The sequence below is a fragment of the Hipposideros armiger genome, unplaced genomic scaffold (assembly GCF_001890085.2).
Source record: "Hipposideros armiger isolate ML-2016 unplaced genomic scaffold, ASM189008v1 scaffold_13, whole genome shotgun sequence".
Classification (NCBI taxonomy): Eukaryota; Metazoa; Chordata; class Mammalia; order Chiroptera; family Hipposideridae; genus Hipposideros; species Hipposideros armiger.
This window is the reverse complement of record NW_017731363.1, coordinates 2,407,197-2,428,050: the sequence shown is the minus strand read 5'-3', so window position 1 is coordinate 2,428,050 and position 20,854 is coordinate 2,407,197. Positions and strand designations below refer to the sequence as shown.

The following is a 20,854-nucleotide window of genomic DNA, read 5'->3' as shown; positions in this document are numbered from 1 at the left end:
TCTCACTGCACCAGCCCCTCCTCTTTCACGTTGCTCCAAAGAGAAAACCCTCCTTGGTATGAAGCAGCCGGGATTTACGATGATCATTAAAATCCTTGGGCTAGATAAGCAGGGCGAAAGGGGAGCCGAAGTGCTAACAAGGCACAAAGCGAACTGGCAATAGACATGCCCTTCCATACGGTCGGCTGCCAAAACGAAGCATTTCTCCCAACCTAAGCATGTTGGCTTGTAGTAGTGAGAACACAGACATCTTTCAACTCAAAACCACTAAAAGGCTGCCAGTCCTGAAAAGCGTGGGCAGCCTGAAAACTCTGAGCCCCATCTTGGCCATTAGCATGGCAAACTACCTCTGCATCCTACAAACCACAGGTAGCAAAGGAAAGCTGCCTAAGGGGTGGCTCTCCTCCAGCCAAGCTGGCTGCCAGGGGGCTGGGTGGACAGTGTGGCCGGACTCACCACAGAGCTGGGGACCGCCCTCCCAGCAGGCTGCCCACAGGGGGCTCCGTGCCCCTGTTCTCCCTCAGGCCCCACTGCTTTCCAGCAAGATGTAGGTAGGAGAAGTCTCGGCCATGTGAAAATACTGTTCCCCAAACCAGACCGTGGTGACTGTTAATTCCTTTGTCAATTGCCATTATCTTTGTGTTTTGGCCAGGGGAGGACTGGGTGTGGAAGGCTGGGTGAGCCCTGCTGGTGAGAGATAGACAGATGGGGTGACGGGTGTGAAGGAGCAGTAGAGGCCAGGCCAGGAGCCCTGAGGCTTGGCTGCTCCCTCTGGCCACGACACTCACTAGCCTCTCAGAACCTGTTTGCTCACGTATGGAACGCAGAAAATAAAAATGTGGCCTGTTCCTCCCTCACAGGGAGAGATAAGAAGGTGAAGGTATTCTGAAAACTAAATGTACTTTAGAATTCCAAAACATTACTCACATAGGGGATCCTCATTTTTCAGGCTTAAAAATCTGGTTCCTAAATTTAGCTCCTCCTAGGACAGTAAAGAAGGTGCAGGTGGGAACAGGTAATGGAGGGAGAGAACTGCTGTACCCCATAAGACCACGTGGTGACAGCTGACAATTGGAGCAGCAGGTAGAATCACCAACGGCAGTGAGGGCGAACAGGCCTAATACACTCAGCATGACCTAGAGACATCAAGGAAAAGATCACCATTGTGCAGTGTGCTCTGTTGACTCAGGCTTGAACGTGATGTTAGCTAAGAAATCTATTAGACTCCACTAATATGGACACTTTCAGCAATTACAAAGGTAAGGGTATATGAAAAAATAGGTAACGAGGGAAACCCCCATTCCAATAACAAAGTCCCCTCCCATCTGTAACCCGCCACACCATCATCTTCATCACCATTATTACTGTCATCATTATTCCCGCCCACTGCAGAAGAACAAAGCAGGGAGGTGCTTCTTCTCCCACCTGCAAAAACATATCACAGGTAGGTCTGGGTAAGTCTCCACAGGTTTCCGATCCGAAAAAGCTGGAGAACACTATTCTAGTTAAGTCTTCCATCAGCCTCCAGCCCCTGAAAGTCAGGTTCAGCACTTGGAGCATGTGAGTATCTGCAAAAATGGCAAGGAATCCAGGCAGAAGCCAGTGGGCAGGTCATCGCTTCTCATTCAGCTGGGAAGAGGGAAGAAGGATGCCAGCTTCTTAGACTACTGCAGGCATGTCATCTTTCCAGGAAACAGAAACTGGGTAAGAGGGCAAGCCTGAAGTTTCATTCTCCAAAAGGCACTAACTCAACTGAGGTCACCTGCCCACATGGCACAGACGGCTATCGAGAATTATTGGGTCGTCGGGAAAGTCGTGACGTATTTTTCTATGTTTTTCAATGCAAAAATGCATCATGACTTCCCGACAACCCAATAGAAACCTCCACCTTGAAAGTCCAGTGTCTCCGGCTAGCAATCCAAACATTTCCCAGGAAAAGTGGCTTTAAACACGTTTTCAGCTGAGGGGTTCCCTCATATCCACTCCAGAAAGGGGCAGCAGTGGGAAGAACAAATCGGGAACCACATAGCATGCTCCCAGGCAGAATGTGAAAGCAATTCAGATGTACTTGGTGCATTGCGGAACACACCCTGATAGGTTCTGCCTGGGGACAGACACCATGCCCTACTCGATGAAGAAATGTGAACAGTGATGGCTAAAGCGCAGGCCCCAGAGAACTAGTGATGCTCATAGAAGAGTGATTAGCCACAAAGGCTGCTGGAGAAGCACCAATTTAACTCTAAATTTAACTGGCTTTTACCAATATCATCACATGAAGTTTACAAAAATGGGGATGTATCTACTTTAGCTCCAGAAATTAAGAGTTGGAAAGAACCTACCTCAGGCATTGGTCCTACACAAATAGTGTTTCCCTCTATCATGAAGCAGCCCGAATCAGTTTCAAAAGCCAAAACTAGGCTTGAAAATTCCTAACACTTTTGGAGTCATGGCTCATCTACAATTTTCTACTTCTTAACAGTGCCTTCTAGAGTGGTTACCAAAACAGGCATGAGAAGCACCTGTGGGGGGGGCGGTGCCTAAAAATACAGATTCTTAAGCCTCATCACTGCAATCAATCATATATTCTCTTTCATATTCATTCATATTCTCTCTCACTCTCACTGTTTCTCCCCCCCCCCGCTCCCTTCCTTCCTCTGCCCCCTCTCCTTCCTCTCCTTCTAACCCTCTTGTTTTAAACCTTGAATGAACTTACTGTTTGGGAAATATTATACTGTAGCATAAGCCTCAATGTTATATTGATTCCTTTGTTCCAACTTTAAACAAATAAGCCTGGGATGATAGCTAGCTAACCAAAACAAACATGATTTACTTATTAAATATTAGGAGAGAGAAAAAAGAAAGCAGCAACTTCTTTCATGTCCTCATAAGCAAAGCTCCAGATTGTAAGGCCTTCCCTAGCCAGTTTGTTTTTAACTAGGTTCATCTTGATTCTATGACGAGTCCACTGAGAGAGCTGAGGACACAGGCTCAGCCATGGACACGGTTCACAGATCCAGGTGCAACTCTCCAAGAACCAGGGCAGACACAACTTTGCGTTTTCTCCTTGGAATCCACTCCACGTATAACAACATTTACTTGCCTTCCTCATGATGAAGTATAATGAAAATATTTGACATTTTTTATTTGGAAATGGAAAATTTCAACTGTGGGCCTCCAACTGACCTACCCATCAACTCCTTACTCTACACAAAAATCACAATGGCTTGTTGAAATCCTCTCAACTCCAAGCCTTCTCAATTTTACACTTATTAACAATGAGACTCTCAATTCAAACTGAGTGATCCTTTCAGTGAAATCTAAATTGAGAATTGAAGAAGAATCACCCTCTTCTCATACCTGGAAAAAAGGAAGGGGTTAAAAAAAAAAGCAAAAAGGTTTCCTTGTAATAAAAAAGACAAATATTTAGAGAGAAACAAAAATAATATGAGGGATGTACCAATCTTGTACTCATTAAAACTAGTTTTTCTTTTCATTAGAATTACATACAAATATATTAAAATGGCTTTCTCCTACCTGGATCATCAGACACGTCCTTTGGCAAAGCTTCATCTGTAGTACTTTTCGAAGCTAGTAATTTTTGGTTTTAAAGAACAGAAAGAGAAGGGGGAGGGGGGGAGAGAAAACCGTAACATTTTATTTCTGTGGCACCATTACATTAAAACAAAGAAACTCTAGTCATAATTTACGAAAACGGTATTACAAACTTCTATAGGTTGCCATAGCACTTAGTAAAAGAACAAAGCCCTCAAGTATGGAAATAGGTTCTCCCAAGAGAAGAGAGTGGTATTTTCAACTTTCCAGAGACAGACTCTTTCATGGCTAGGAGTATTACCAGGAAATATCAGAAATTTCCCCCTTTCATTCTTGACATCCAGACCAATGACATCAGAATCTCTCTAGGGGCCGGCCGAGTGGCGCGTTGGTTAAGAGCTGGTTTGGGATGCCAGAGAGCCCCGGTTTAGATCCCACATATGAGGACCAGTGACACTGCCCTCTGCAGCTAGGATGCTGAGCAGCAGCTCAGCCTGGAGCTGGGATGCCATGAATCGGCAGGACAGCGTGAGCTGCAGCCCCTGTGGCAGTGGGTTGCCATGGGCTACCGTGTGTAGCCAGCAGCCAGCGTGAGCGGCCAGCAGCCGCAGTGAGCGGCCGTCCAGAAGCCGGCGACTGATCGGCCTCACCCGGAGGAGTGCAATGATGGTGCCAACTTGGGCCAGTGAAGCAATGTCTTCCACAGCTAGACTGAAGAACAAAAACGACAGCAGCTTGTCTGTTCCTCTTCCCCCAATTCGCCAGCGCTGTTCCCATCCCCCCAATTCCCCAATAAAAATCTTTAAAAAAAAAACACAAAAAACGAATCTCTCTAGGACCGAAACCCAGGCTTCAGTATTGCAGAGCTGGCCTGGTTGTTGCAATGTGCAGTCAAGGCTATGGTCTCCTAATAAAGAGAGTGGTCAGAGTACAGGCTGCTGCAGACAATGGCCAGTTCGGCCTGCCTCTCCTAAGCAAATATTTCAACAGATCACATGCAACTATTGTTTCCTAATGGAAAACTTATTTTTCATGTTTAACTGCAGTACAAAGATGCATCAATGGCAGGTCTCAACAATAAAACCTGAAATAGCTTCACTGGTTTTTAGTCCCTTCAGATAAGCTTCTCTCATTCATAGGTAGTGAATCAATATCAGATAATAGAAGGAATGTTGGCTTGAAATTTAGAAAATCTTGGTTCTTATCCCCACTCTTTCTTCCTAAGCAAACGATTCATACTGCCTGAACTTCAGTTTATACTTATCTCTAAATTTCAGGTGATAAACACAGCAGCCGCCATTCAGTTTTGTAAGGGCTGAGTAAGACAGTGTATGAAGGGGGACCTGGTAGATTGTAAAGCATTATACGGAAGGATGGAGTCGGGGGTTGGGGGGATGGGGAGCGTTCCTCCTGCTCTTCTAGATAGTCCCAGGTCACGTCATCTCTGTGCTTGGAACACTGTTCTGTACTGCCTTCATCCACCCAGGAAGACAGGCAAATTGCTGCTGGGCTCTACATCACACCCCCACACTTGATGCATAAAGCCCAGGGACAGGAACTGTCCAGAAGATACCTTCCTCATGGATTAGACCTGTGTATAAATGTGCATTTATATTGATATCCTGGGATCACATCTGCCAACGAAACATGGTAAGCTCTCAATTCTTTCAGCTTCCAGTCATTTCCTAGTCGGTATGACCAGATTCCAATGTAAGGTGTCAGGACAGCCTGAGGGTCAGCAGTAAGGAGCCAATGAGTTGGGGGGCTTTTGATACTCAAGACCTTGTTACCACTTCATGAAATATAGTCTGGGGACAACAATTTGAACTACTTAATCTATCCAAATGTGTTCATATACTGAGCACTGTCCTCATATGCTCTAGAAGCCAACCATTCCAAGAGAAGTGGATAAAGAAACATAGGCAGTATGTTCCAAAGAGAAAAAATTCATTCTTTTCATACCTTGTTTGTCATCACCAGTCACATCTTGGGTAGGAACAGGAAAGTCAGCCATGTCTTTAACAGACAGCTTCTTAAAAAAGAAGAGTAAATTAATTATACAGACTGGAATAGGTATTAAGTGATGTGCACATATGATGAAAATGTTTTAAAAGCTATATATCTTGCCTATATTTCTGTCTTCAGTAAACCCTGACATTTAATACTATTTCCTTTTTCTAGGTTCTTAGTGAGGTATGTTAATTTATATTGAAAAATTTATATGCACAGAGGAAAAAAATAACAATTCAGATGGAGACATATGTATAGACCACACATTACATCTGAATCCTGTGTTGGATCTGGCCAGTGAATCGTGTAGCATTTGCCCATTCAATCAAGAACAAACCTATACTTATGTACTTTTTCACAAGCAGGGAGGGGTTCTGACAAGAGGCCCCATAACGTGGGTGTTTGCCAGGGTCTGTTATGCAGAAGGCATTCAGCCTGCTTGTCATGGAATAAGAGAATTTTAATGATGAGCACAACAAAATTTTCTCCTAACTCACTTATGGAGAGAGTCTTCACTTATACTAATAAGGCATATACCCAAATTGATCGAGTACTGATTAGTTTAAAATTCTGTTGAAAATCTACCATAAATGTATTTCTTATAAAGTCTCAATTAACATGCTCGCCAAGGCTTCTGATAAGATTAAAGAATAATATATATTCATATAATACACACACACGCACATAAATTCTAGAAAGATAAAAATTGAAGGGTGACTGGGTAGACAGGGGAAAGGGACGGGGGGACTTGTCATATATGACTTTTTGGTATTCTTTTTATTTTAAACATATTCAAAAAATCAAATAAAGATAAATTTTAAAATGTAAGGGAAGCAGGAAAGTAGTTACCTGGTGCTCCAAACAGTTAATTGGTTTACCTCTTGGAATATGAACAACCCCAGAGAGATAAGCAATATTTCTGTTTCTAAAATGTTCCAAAGAATGGAGTTATAGTACTGCTTGGTTGGAACCAGATCTAGGATTTAACAAGCCTTTTTGGCATTACAATGAAGTATCTCGATGTACAAAATGAAATTTTTTTAAAGTTTAAAGAAATTTTTTAAAATCTAAATAAATAGGGTCAGCCGAGTGGCTCAATCGCTCAAGAGTGCGAGCTCTGAAGAACAGGGTCGCTGGTTCGATTTCCACATGGGCCCGAGCTGAGCTGCCATTGAGCTGCCAACAGGTGGCAGGATGGCTCAGCTAAAAAAATAAAATCTAAATAAATGGAAAGAGATCCCATGCTCATAGGTGAGAAGACTAAAGGTCGTTAAGATGGCAATACTCCCTAATTCATCTATAGTTTCAATGCAATCCTTGCTTTTCTGCAGAATTTGACTAGTTGGTCCTAAATTTCATATGAAAATGCAAGGGAGGCCCGGTCAAGTGGTGCATTGGTTAAGAGTAGGCTTGGGGCACCAGCTCTGAGCAGCTGGGCCCTGGTTCAGATCCCGCATTAGGGCCAATGACACTGTGCCCTCTACAGCTAAGATGGTGAACAACAGCTCGACCTGGAGCTGGGCTGCCGTGAGTCGCCAGGACGGCTTAGGCTGCAGTGGGGCTGGCCGGCAGCTAGCGTGAGCTTTCGTGAGCTGCCGTGAGCAGCCGTCCAATGGCCAGTGAACGACTGCCTCACCCAGGAAGAGCACAATGATAATACCAACATGGGCCAGTGAAGCGACATCCTCCACAACTAGACTGAAGAACAAAAGGACAGCAACTTGTCTGTTCCCTTTCCCCAATTCCGCAATGCTGTTCCCCTTCCCCAATTCCCCAATAAAATCTTTTAAAAGAAAAGAAAATGCAAGGGACCCAGAATAATGAAAATATTCTTGGAAAAGAAGAACGAAGTTGAAGGACTCACACTTTCTGATTTCAAAACTTACTGCAAAGTTACAGTAATCACAACAGTGTTGTACTAGTATAATGACATATAGATCGATGGGATAGAATTGAAAGACCATAAATAAGCCCTTAATGTATGGTCAATGATCGTCGACAATGGTGCAAAACAATTCAATGAGGAAAAAAATGGTTTTTCAATAAATGATGCTAAGATAACTAAATATCCACTACAAAAGAATGAAGTTGGATCTCTTCCTCACAGCATACACAAAAATTAACTCAAAATGCATCAAAGACCTAAATGTAAGACATAAAACTCTTACAAGAAAACACAGGAGTAAATCTTCAGGACCTTATATTAGGTAATTGTTTCTTAGACATGACACCAAAAGCACAAGCAACAAAGAGAAAAAATGGATAAACTGAACTTCACCAAAATAAACATTTGTGTTGCAAAGGACACTCTCAAGAAAGGGAAAAGAAAAACAAAAGAAGGAGCAAATATCTGCAAATTATTTACCTAATAAGGGACTTATTTCGGGAATATATAAAGAACACTTACAACTCAACAGCCCAATTTATAAACAGACAAAGGATCTAAACAGACATTTCACCAAAGAAGATACACAAATGGCTATAAGCACATGAAAAAATGTTCAACATCATTAGTCATTAGGAAATTTAAATCAAAACTGTGAGATACCACTTCATTCCCACTAGGATGGCTAAAATCAAAACGACAGACAACAGGTGTTTACAAGGGTGGGAGAAACTGGAACCCTCATATTGCTGGTGGAGGAATATAAAATGGTGCAGCTGCTTTGCAAAGCAGTCTGGTAGTTCCTCTAAAAGTTAAACACAAGCTATAATATCACGCAACAATTCCACAACTAGATATATACCTAAGAAAATTGAAAACATCTTCACACAAAAACTTGTACATCAATGTTCATAGCAGCATTTTTTTTCTAACAGCCCTAAACGTCCAACCAACTGAAGCAAGGACAAAATATGGCACATCCATACAATGGAATACTATTCAGCAATTAAAAGAAATGAGGCACTGACACAGGCTACACCATGGATGAACTTTAAAACATTATACGAAGTGAAAGAAGCTGGTCACAAAAGACCACATATGATCTGATTCTATTTCTATGAAATGTTCAAAATAGGCAAATTCAGAGACAGAAAACAGATTAGTGACTGACTACCAGAGGCTGGGGAGAGGGGCACATAGTGAACCACTGTTGATAAGTACAGGCTTTCTTTTGGGAGCAATAAAAATGTTCTAAAATTAGACTATAGTGATGGTTGCACAACTCAATATACTAAAAACCACTGACTTGTATACTTTAGATGAGTATGGTATATGAATTATATCTCAGTAAAGCTGTTTCCAAAAGAAAGAAATCTAGTACTCTAAGAAGCACTGTTTAAGGAGTATACCTGAAATTAGAATTTTTAATTCTTGACGAAACATGGTTACAACTCTGCTGCCTTTAGAAAAGGATGTACTGCTGAGCAAACTTCTCATGACCTGGAGCAGCTACAGCTTCACTGACAATACAAACACCTATAGGAGTCATCCCTCACAGGGCTGGTACCAAGATCTATTGGGTTGTCGGGAAAGTCATGATGCATTTTTGCATTGAAAAACATAGAAAAATACGTCAGGACTTTCTCGACGACCCAATATTTAAACTCCATGCATGCGTTCATGAGAGATCAACAGGTTGGCAGAAAGAAAAACGAATAAAATAGTTTAGAAGAACATGAAATATTTAATCATTAGCTATTAAAATCTTACCTATACTGTTTGAGTGGCCAAACCATCTATTAACCTTATTATTTCACCCCTGAATTTTGTTTATTACATCATTATCTAAAAGCACTACACCCCACAAAATAAGTTTTGTAGGGCAAGATTTTTTGTTGTTCTTTTGATTTCTCGTTTGTACAAGGCAAAGCAAAGACTAAGTAGCTTTTAACCTGCCCCCTCAAAGGAGCCAGCTAAAGGATACAAAAACATATAAAACTAGCTGCACATAGGTTGGTCCGCGTGTGTAGGTAATTAATTTCTCCAAAAACAAACAAAAACAAACAGCATTATTTGTTTCTGTTGGAAGGGCAAAGGCTATCTGATATCATAGCAAATTGGAACAAAACATTTATCTAGAAAGAAGAATTTGATTTTTTTTTTTAGTAAATTACCTAACGACCTCAAAATTTTGCACAAGCATAGCAAAATAGGGACCCATAGCAAAAAACAAAACAAAACCAGGGCAACTACATGAGAGAGTTATGGAGGTGACTGGCCTGAAAGACAAACCTCTCCAGACACTGCCAGCAGCCCAAGAGTAGACTGAGGGCCATCAAAAGTGGCTAAATATTGTATCTGTTTCTCCATCACATGCATTCCACAGAAAAAGATATTTAAAAAGCCAAAACTCCAAAAGCACATCTATCATCACTCCTCCTGAAATCACTTTTCTTTACATCTTTTTCCTATGAGTAGAAATGTTGAGGAGGGTAACCTGGAGGCTACGACTCAAAGAAAGAGTAGCAGAAAGGTCAACAGTGATGTTATCAGAGGGAGCACTGCAGAAGCAGGCTTGATTCACTCACAGAGGAGCCAGGATGTCATCTACAACACAGACTATAGACATGAGAGCTCCATGGGAAAGAGTAAATAATCACACACAGTTACGTGATATTAAAGAAATGGCCCTGACCTCAAGGGGTAAAAAGTATAACTATTGCACTGTGTTATACAGCTGTAACTAATTCTAAAAAATGTGTATTTCACAATAAAAAATAATTTTAAAAAATTATGAGACAAGCAGGGAAACTCAAAAAAAAAAAAAAGAAAGAAATGGCCCTGTATCCTGCCTTGGACTTCTATTATCTTGTAATGGTTTTAACTAGGGTCAGAGCACTATAACAGGAGTCTACGAATAAACCTCCATTTATTAAACATTTTCAGATTTTGTAGGACAGGAACAGCAGATATTATGTTGTCACCATAGCGATGATGAATGATGATGATGATGATGGTGACTGTGCTGAAATTAACAATAACCATAACAACTCCTATTTATTGATGCATACCGAAGGCCCACCGGGCACGTGGCTAAGCCGCTACATCAATGGCCCACCATGGTGGGAATTCTCCGGGTTTCTCTTGGGAATCACCCAACTCAGTCTTCATTTGGTCCAAATGCTAAGAATCCTGAGGGAGAAGGCAGCTTGGAAAGCAGTTTGGGGCCCTCATATACGCATATAATTCTCAAACCTCCTCTCAAAACTGTTCTGCTTCATTATACCTTGTTAATACTCAGCTACTAAAAATACAACTTTTACAATGTTTACCTCGGAACAAAAGCTTGATTAAAGTAAATAACTTGGTGAGCATGTTTCTGGCTTAGTTTGGCTATACCTCAATTTCACCTCTATAAAGTCAAAAGACTACTTGTTTTCCCAAATCTAGTTATAGGGAGAAAAACATAGATAGAGATCTAGCTGGTGTCTAGATTTGAAAGGCTGAGCCTCAAAGTACTAAGTATGAAGAGAATGTCATACAAGTGGATTTTACACAGTTTATAAAGAACATAGGCTAACAGATTTAATTCTACACACATCCTTAACTCATTATCATATGAAAATTTTTACCTCCATCCGGTTCAAGTCAGGGGGTTGTTGGTTTGCTGGCATTGACTCGGAATAAGAATCAAATAAAGCACACTCCCGCTTGGGCTTGGGAAAAGCTAAGAAGAAACAAAAGGAAAACATAACAATACATATTATAGTCACAGCAGGCACTATTTCCTATCAGCTTTTCTGTGCTTGTTAAATATAACAACACAATCAGCGAATTCCTATATACTCGTTATGGCACTAATCACATTGAGGTAGAATTTTAAGTTCTTTATACAGGCAACTTGGAACTTCTGTCATCCCCATATTACACATGATGAAACTGAGGAAACGTGAAGTTTGACTCAAGGTCATATAGCTGATAAATGGAAGAGCAGGGACTTAAGCTGCCAACAGTCCTGTTAACATAGCAGTCATTTTCCACATTAACCATCACTATCACAATACTTAAGTTTTAACGATGCTACTAGCATAATTTTTAAATGGTAGTAGCTATGTGATAGTTTTAATCCTATAAACATTAAGTAAGGGAATACTTCATCTTAGCTGTTGTTGTTGGAAACAGACAAGATCTTATAATGAATGCTATGTGCCCACGAAAACTTTATGGAGTACTCATTCCTTTTGGTTAGCAAGAATAACAAAAGTAAGAGCACAAGTTCTTGCTGATTTACAAGAGAGGAAATAAAAATCACCTTACAGGTTTCTTCTAACAGAACAGTGACAGGAGGTATCAGTTGAGTCGCTGGGTGGCTCAGCATAAGGAAAAATCATGCTACTTGGTCAGCTAATACTTAACACTCACGCTATTTCTTAGAAGTGGGTTGTTTCATTGATACCGTGCTAAGGTCCGGCTGCCCGCCGCTTGCAAATGTTAAAAATCAAGAGACATGGTTGGTGGCAAGAAAAGCAGGTTTGTTCAGAATGCCGGCATTCTGGGAGGATGGGGACTCCTGTCCAAAGGCCACCTCCCCGGTTCTAGCTAGACCCGGTCAGAAGGTTTTACAGGAACATAAGCAGCAGCAGAACAAAGGAAAGGGGGAGTTGGTCAGGCAGCTCTGAAGGCTGACATCCCTCCTGGGGGCTGGTCTGTTGTAAGATAACGTTATCTCTGGACTCCTGCCTGGGGCTTTATGTGTATTCCAGCTTCTGGGCTCCTGAGGATTAAGAAATTGCCCTTTCCAGGTTAGGATTCTGTTAATTAAATGGATTAATGAGGTATGGGTAGCCTTGAAAAAGGGAACAAAACAGAGTTCTTCAGTTAATCAGTGAGGGGAGAAACAAAGAGGAAACAGCTGAATATCAGGGGGGATCAAACTGCAAACTAGCTAAGTTTAATTATGTTACTGATTTCCAAATTTCCCCCTTACATCACCACTTTGTCAAAAATTAAGAAAAAAAATGTCTCAACAACTAGACAATTTGTCGATATTCCAAAGAGGAAAAGCAGATTGGGGTAGACAATAAACAGATGCTACAAATCAAACTTGTCAATACCAGCTATTAAGAAATCAAAATGTGGGCCGGCTGAATGGCGCGGTGGTTAAAGAGCTGCCTTGGGACGCCAGGGGGCCCCTGCTCAGATCCCACATGTGAGGGCCAGTGACATTGCCCTCTACAGCTAAGATGCTGAAACAACAGCTCAACCTGGAGCTGGGCTGCCTTAAGTCGCCGGCGATGGCGTAGGCTGCAGCCCCTGTGGCAGTGGGTTGCCATGGGCTACCGTGTGTAGCCAGCAGCCAGCGTGAGCGGCCAGCAGCAGCCGTGAGCGGCCATCCAGAAGCCGGCGACTGATCTGCCTCGACCAGGAAGAGCGCAATGATGGTGCCAACTTGGGCCAGTGAAGCAATGTCCTCCACAACTAGACTGAAGAACAAAATGACAGCAACTTGTCTGTTCCCCTTCCCCCAATTCCCCAGCGCTGTTCCCATCCCCCAATTCCCCAATAAAAATCTTTAAAAAAAAAAGGAATCAAAATGTTAATGTCATGTGTGATATTGTGATAATAAGAAATAGATATTTGGTCTTTGTCCCCATTTCTGGCACACAGCTCCCAGACCACTTAGAATTTCCTGAGTGATGAGAGCAAAAATGTTGTCTCGTTATGTTAATTAGGTGACTTTTGAAACCCACAGAAGAGTCAGGGCACAGTTGCCAGTAGGAGCCAGCCATGTGGTTAGAGGATTGGAACTTTCAGCCCCAGCCTCTGATTTCTGGAAAGGGGAGAGGGGCTTGAGGTAGAATCAGTCACAAACGGCCAATGACTTAGTCAACCATGACTATGTAATGAAGCCTCCATAAAAACCCAGAAGAATAGCTTGCTGGTCCCTTTTTGGAGAGCTTCCATGTTGGGGAACCAGAGTGCTTCCATGAGCCTCTGTGCTGGGCTCCAAGCTCCACAAGCACAAAAGCTCATTCAGTCAGGAATTCACTTTGTGTCTCTTCATCCCTTTAATATCCTTTATAGTAAATCAGTAACCTAGTGAGAAAATGGGCTTTCCTGAGTTCTGTGAGCCGTTGTAGCAAATTAATCAAACCCAAGGAGAAGGTCATGGGAATCTCTGATTTATAGCCAGTTGGTCAGAAGCAAAGGTAACAACCTGTATTTGCAACTGGCATCTGAAGTGGATGGCAGTCTTGTGGGGCTGAGCCCATTACCTGTGAAATCCAATTCTATTGCATGTCCGAGTAGACAGTGTCAGAATTGAGTTGAATTCTCAGCTACCCTGCTGGTGTCTTGAGAGCATGTTGGTGTGGGGAAGCCTGCCTACACACACCTACACACCTACACGCACCATTGAAATTGGGTCCAAGAACTCTTTTGGGTCCAAGAACTCTTTCCACCATGTTTTTAAAAAATTTGTAATCAAGTGTTAAAAATGGATTGGTGTCATTTTTAATCTTTTCTCACCCTCCCACACCTACCAGGGTTTGAAATGCCAACTTCCCTCTGCATAAAGTACTGGCCACTGAGTAACAGCTACAATAGACAGCTGAGTACAAGCACCTTAAATTGTTCATTTGCTTACTCTGGTCAAAATTTCACTGATATCGGGTGGAGCAAACCATGGGCCCTGGTAATTTTTCTGACTATACCAGGTGGTCTCACTCAGGTACAACAATTCTAGTTTCATTATTTTATTGAAAACAAGATTATACAGCTGTGAATACATGATGGTATCAACCAAATTTATACTCTTCATCAACCTTGCAGAAAACTGGATTAGTTTTAAAAGACTAAATATAGATCAATTAGAAAAATGTTGGAACAAGAACTAAGTTTTTTTAAAAAACAGAATACCATAAAAATGAACCCCCCAAATCAAGAGGACCACTCATATTTCAAAGTCTAAAAACAGTGAGAAGACCTAAACGGTTCTGGCCATTTTCTTGAGCTGTACACAAAGATAAACATGAGTGCTAAAGCATTAGGTTAACAGCTAAACCCTCGGGGTTTGCCTAAAATATACTGCCACTGAGTGTGATAGGGTTTTATGAGGTCTCTCATGTTTTTGTTAGAACTACATAAATATTATTTAAGATTAATCCCACAAGCTCTGGAAATGATGTGTAATTTTTGTTTAATTGAAGGGTATGTGATGGATTCCTCAGTTGTTTCTGTATAAATGCATGCTGACAGCCTCCACAGAAGACCAGGAAGAAATAAGGGGCTTCATTCCAAACGAAGGGAGATGCCTCTTGGCTGGCACTCTGTTTTATAGACTTCGCTCTACTGCATAAGCAAGGCAAAAGCAGCCATTTGCAGCAGTAAAGAAATCAAGAGGCTATCTCTCCTGTTCACACTTTTTTCTCAGGGCTTTCAGATCTGTGATATTTTTACCAGTGACTTTTGAAACAGTCCATGAAACACTTGGACACCTACAAAGTGACTTCTCAAACAAAGACTCATGACACCTGGCATAGGTTCCATGGCCGTACTGCATCAGAGCAATAAAACCGTGCCAATCAAGATGCAGAAACGAAAAGCTACATGTGGGCCGTGGGCACGGGAGATGAGTTTATGCAGGACTCCCCAGGGCTTGCAAGAGGAAACAGTAAACAGTATTATATAGAAGTAAATAGCCCCAGAGCAGACCTTGGTCCTTTGGTCAGCTGTTTATTCCCATTAGAGAGACATAAAGCCCCACGTGGCCCCACTCCCAGAAGGGGTTCCTGGATAACCCTGCACTGACTTGGTTATGGGACCCATGCAGTCACCGAGATAGCCCCAGGAATGTTGGTGATTCTTTGGCGTGATGGGAAGGGATGGGAAGGGGAGATGGATGGAGAGATAAACACCAAAGAGGAAACAAGCAGTCTGTCATGCTGCCCAATTGCAAACTAGTTCCTGGAGACCCATGAGGGTCTCCCCGAACCTGCAAGGAAGGATAGCAGGCTGGAGTTACAGCCTGCTGTAGTTAGAAAACTGCTGCTATTAGCGAAGTCCAAGCTCTGAAATGAGTAGTTTCTGGTCTCTGAACCTTCCCCTTCATACATTTTATGGGGATATTTGGAGAAGATCCCAGAAGGGGTCACTCTTCCTCAAACACGTTTACCTGTCACTGGCACCAGCCACATACTTGGTCTCTTCCCTTCAAGTCTCAGCTCAACTTCCTCCACCCCCTCACTACCTAATACAGAAAATAACAAACTTTTTATCTAAGAGTCAGAGACCCCAAGACTGGCTTAGGTAAGCCAGTGGCCACTTCGAACCTGGTGTTGTTATGAGGAGGGGACAAGACAAGATAATCTAAGGCCTTTTCCAGACTCAACCACACAATTTATACTCTATTAATGACTAATCACATTTTCTTTTCACACTGTACCCTCTCATCAATAATCATCCATGACTAAATGCTCTTGCTTTTAAGAGACCTTTCTGAAAATGTGAGAAAGGTTGCTGAAAGCACCAGCTGTTTCTGGATCCTTTCAGTGGAAGTGACACTTCTGAATAATAGAAATCAGACCACTGCCTACTGCCTCTGGAAAGGGCAAGAGACATTGTTCATGTGTCCTGTCTTTCAAAGGAATTGATCCAAATGTTGGGCTTACCGTGACTCTTCCCTATCCAATAGGTTTGTGAGATAACTGTTTCACTAAGGAGATGGACAAAAAGAGTTCTATTCCAACCTTCCGGAGTGCTGGAACAGTCTATGTCTTGATCTGATTGCAGCTGCATGGGTGTATATGTATGTAAAACTTCAAGTGTATATTTAAGATTACAGCACTTTGCATATTTCACTGCATGTGATTTTTAAACTTTTTCCTTAGGTATAAGAGTTCTATTTTATTTCATCACCCAAGGCCACTTGGAGGCAGTGGGACGTGCCCAAAGACACCAAGCCAGCACCTGGCTGTACAGGAAGTTCCTCCTTCTCATTTTATATCTGCCAGGAGATTCAGTACTTGCCTACGCCACAATTTTCACGAAAGGGTAAGTGACTTCGGTTCAAATCCATCCAGAGAGTGCTATTATAGAATGAGAATAACAGATGACTCACATCCAGATCATCCCTGTTACTCATAAGATGTGAAAAAGCCTAATATTGGTTAAAGGACAATAACTGTAGATACAAAGGACTCCCCAAAGTGTCTGGACACCACTTAAGAAATAACAGTTTCTTGTAAGGCCTGGATGGAAGATGACTACAGTTTAGGATTTATGATGAGGCCTTACCTGCTTGCAGGTACTCGGGCTGCAGAGTTGGAGGGAGGCTCTCGGGCAGTGGGTAGCCGTTTTTCCGGGCCACAATGAGATGAAATGCAGCACAGAATTCAGGTAGAGTTAGGGCTCCATCGCAGTCAGCATCACTGAGCTCCCTAAATATAATAGATGTCATGGGTACCGAGCACAGGGCACAGAGAAAAATTTACTCAGCCTCAAACATGCAAACACAATTCCCAGGCTCTCTGGTGGTGGCCCTGCAGGGTCCCCAAGCCCATATGAAATCTCAGGGGGCTACTAGGAGGAAGAAAATGCTTGACTGACAGCACTGGCATCAGTAGCACTTTATAAATAAAAATTTAAACTCTTCAGCTTCTCCTGTAGGTCTGGTTTACAATGCTGAGTACACAAGGCAAACAACTACAGCACAAAAAGTAAAATGATGCCCAGGATTCCAGTTAGTTGACAGTTATTCAGTAATGCGTGCTATGAAGAGCTCCAGGCTTGGTGCTCCAAACAGTCAGAGGAAGGGCTGGCCCCAGCCCTTTCACAGTTGGCCTGGCAATTATACAGTTCCCAGCGCTCCGAAATAAGCGCTTCGTTTTTCAGCTTTAAGGAAGAGCCTTGAACTTTTCAAGTCGAATAAATGTTGTATCAAAAATTTGCTTGAGAATTCCCTCCTGGGAAAATATAAGTAAGCTCAATAAATACTGGTTGAATTATGTTTTCAGATAAAACTAGCAACTAGGGAAGGCTGGAACCAGATAAGACAGAAAGGAAGAAAGGGAGAGTCTTGAAAAGGCTTATCTTCGCTTCAGTCATTGTTTCCCACTGAAAGGCACAGACCTATTTACTCAGCACAAAAGAAACCTATTTGCCAAAGTAACTAAGACCCTATAAGCTCAACCAGTCTCTTAGGTATACAGAGACAAGTATACTTGTGTTAGGACAAGTAGAGAGATAAGACATATAAAATTGTACTAAAAAGGTGTTGCTACTTGAAAGAAAAAAATATCAAAGGTAAGCTCCGTTATTTTCCTTTGGACCATTCACATCCTCCTCCCCCTCAAATATTCAGGCTGCACCAGCTCTGAAATAGCAGCTCCCCAGGGTGAAAAACCGGGGAACTGCCTCCAATGCTGGATGGCGCGAGTACCATTCAGCTTTCATGGCTATGTTTCGACAAAAAGATCGGAAGCCTCATGCCGATTATGGTAAGGCTGGGAATTCTGCCAAAACAGGTTGTATTCTTTTGAAAATGATAATTTCTCTTTTTTCCCCTAGCTTTAAAATCTACTATAAGGCTTGTTAAAAAATGATGCTAGACTATATTGCTGAAGACTAAATCCAGCTAAGAATCCCAGGGGCATTGGCATGCACAAGGATTATCGCGATAGTCTTCCAATAAAATGCACAAAACATGACAAGCAATTGTAAATGCTATCATAATTTTTGTAAATCCTCATGAAAAAAAGTGTTACATAAATATTCCAGTGTTTTAATTATATATTTATAGCAGCACGGTCTCCCACCCAGTCGTGAGGAAGAACAGCCCACATGCAGCCGGGGGTTTATGGAGGCGCCGAACATTTCCAGAAACGCAAACTGAGCCATCTGGAGCCAGGGCGGCGGCCTGCTAGCAGCAAGGTGCTGTGCACACCACAGAGGCACGTCGGAATTAGGGCCCAGCTGATAAACACCAAGCAAACTGACGGAGCTCAGAGGCAGCTACAATAATCAAATTGAACTTAATTCCAAAACATTTCTGGATCTTCTGTTCACCTGGCCTCATCAAATATTATAAAGAATAGCTTTTCAAGATCCTCTGGTTACTTGCATCACAAGTAAAAAAATCTGAAAATAAAATACGCAAGGTGGAAATTCTCATATGCCCACACAATTGCTTGGGCTGAAATGGGATCTAGATGAGGATAACAAAGAAGTTACTTTTTAAATAATAGCTAACATACATAGTGTGAAGTATGTGCCAGACACCATTCACTGGCCTTTTCATATAATAACTTATTTAATCTTCACAGCAACAAAAATCTAAATTGTTTACTCTCTTGACCTGTTAAAAAAAATCATTCAAAAGGTAAGACTTTTAAAATGCACCAGTAGAAGCTAACGGATGAATATGAATGACAGAATCACACTACGTGGCATTAATTGTACTTACCATATATAGGAGAGTTCTGGAATGGAAAGCTTTGATTTGGTGAAGAAGTTCTTGGCCACTGAACCTGTCAAGAACCAGTGTTTACATAAATCATTAATTACTTATCTAGAACAGCTTTTATATTTAATGTCAGTGAATCACCATTTTTTTCATTCAGCAATCCCTCCCATACAACAACAAACACATTTATTAATTAAAGCAACTACGAATCATGGGGCTAAAAACAACACATGAACAGCTTTTAAAAGAAAATGTAAATTAGAATAGGGCAAAAGAAGCAATGGCATACGTATGACATGCGAATTACATGAACTAATTCCTGCTTCGTTTTTACTGAAAATCTGCAAAATTTTACTAAAAATTCAAAAGAGAAATTTCAAAATTATTAATGTCAAAATCTGTCAAGCATTTTTAATGAGAAGTAGTGCACAATCATGGTAGAAAACAGAACAAAAAGAAGAACATTAATGCTATTCATCTCATCATACAGAGATAAGACAGGCATCTTAGGAAAGAGTCCTGGTGAGATTTAAGATCTTTAGTGTCTCTTGGAGCATCTTATCCAGGAACCTCCTGCTACTTCCTTTATTCACTAAATTTACCAATACCGATTGGAGTCAGGTACTCGTTCTATTTTACATGTTGCATAGCTGCAAGTCCCAACTGCACTTAAAATGTGAGGCTCAATCATTATTGAGATTGAAATTTTTATGCTTTCAGTTCTCTAAACAGTCTCACAGTTCAAAAGCCTCAATTCTAACACAAAAAATAGTCAAATCAAAGCCCCAAGCTCTATTTTAAGCTAATAAAGTCAATAGTCATTTTATGGCAATTATAAGTCTTCTAACTGGCCTTAAAACAATGAATTATAATGGACCTTAAAGCAAACTTCCTTTGATACATTATTAAGGAACAAACCCTATAAACCAATGATCTTCTCCCCAGAAGCATCCTGGAAATAATGCTGACATATAACTAACCATTGGCCATCAATGTAACAACTGTGTCAAACATTTGATAAAAATGTCTTGAAAGCCTATTGTCCAGCTATTTTATAGACATAAAGACAGTCTCCCCTCAAGTTGTTCTTCTTTTCCCCCCTTGATATCCTTTCTTCCAATCACACGAGGCCCAAACCCACAGCTAGAGACCTGGCCTGGCCTATAGACAGAGAATGCTGTACCATGGTGTCCCAGAGGGGTTAGGTGGAGCCCACAGGGAAGCCGACAGCTAACAAGTTCAGCTGTGCCCTGGCTGCCAGCTGCCAGAAGCAGCAGCGAAATGAGACAGCCAAGTGCTCCCTCCTTTGGTGCTGATGGAAGTTCAAACCCTGAGCTGAGCCGCAGCCCCACCTGCAAACACTGTAGGAACCCCAAGCCAGCCTCCTTTCCTTGTTCCTTCTCTTCAACCTTTTTCAGACCTGCTGAGGAGCCACATGAGGGGAGAGCAAGGGGAAGAGGGAAGGCTTAAAAACTTGCAGCAAACATCGAAACACAGGTTCAGACTTGTTACTACAAGGAGTCTCTCAGCCCAGTAAACTACAGCTCCACACAGCGCTGATATATCAGGGATAAAAGGGTGGTAGCACATCAAGTATATAGAGATATTTTTAAAAAAATAAAGACCAGTAACCCAGTATAAAAATGGGTAGAGCTATGACAGTTCACAGAAATCGATGCAACTGACTCATTCATATTAAAAAAAAAAGTTTCAACCTTGTTCATAAGAGATCTATAAATTAAAACCACTCAAAGATATGATTTTCTGTCTATCAGATGTGGGGGAGATACAGAAGCTAATTAACATGTTCTGCTAACAAGACTGTAGGGGCAATAGGCATCTCCTACAATCCTGGTGGGATGACAAAATTGCACAACGCCAATAAAGGAAGGGGCTTTTTGTATTATTTCCCCAAGTCACATTATCCAAAGATACACTGACAAAAA

The 20,854-nt window shown here is 41.7% G+C and overlaps 1 protein-coding gene across 8 annotated transcripts in view; it reads right to left on the bottom strand.

Annotated features, from left to right (window-relative positions):
- Positions 1-20,854, bottom strand: part of REPS2 (RALBP1 associated Eps domain containing 2) — a 192,654-nt gene that overhangs the window by 80,843 nt on the left and 90,957 nt on the right. For 7 of the 8 annotated variants that reach the window (XM_019666608.1, XM_019666638.1, XM_019666617.1 and 4 more), the window contains 5 exons: positions 18,909-18,972; positions 16,742-16,884; positions 11,080-11,174; positions 5,515-5,584; positions 3,535-3,588 (listed from right to left, as the gene is read on the bottom strand). In XM_019666608.1, coding sequence (XP_019522153.1) covers positions 3,535-3,588; positions 5,515-5,584; positions 11,080-11,174; positions 16,742-16,884; positions 18,909-18,972 — 426 coding nt within the window. The remainder of the gene's footprint in view (positions 1-3,534; positions 3,589-5,514; positions 5,585-11,079; positions 11,175-16,741; positions 16,885-18,908; positions 18,973-20,854) is intronic. The other variant, XM_019666628.1, reaches the window with a different exon arrangement.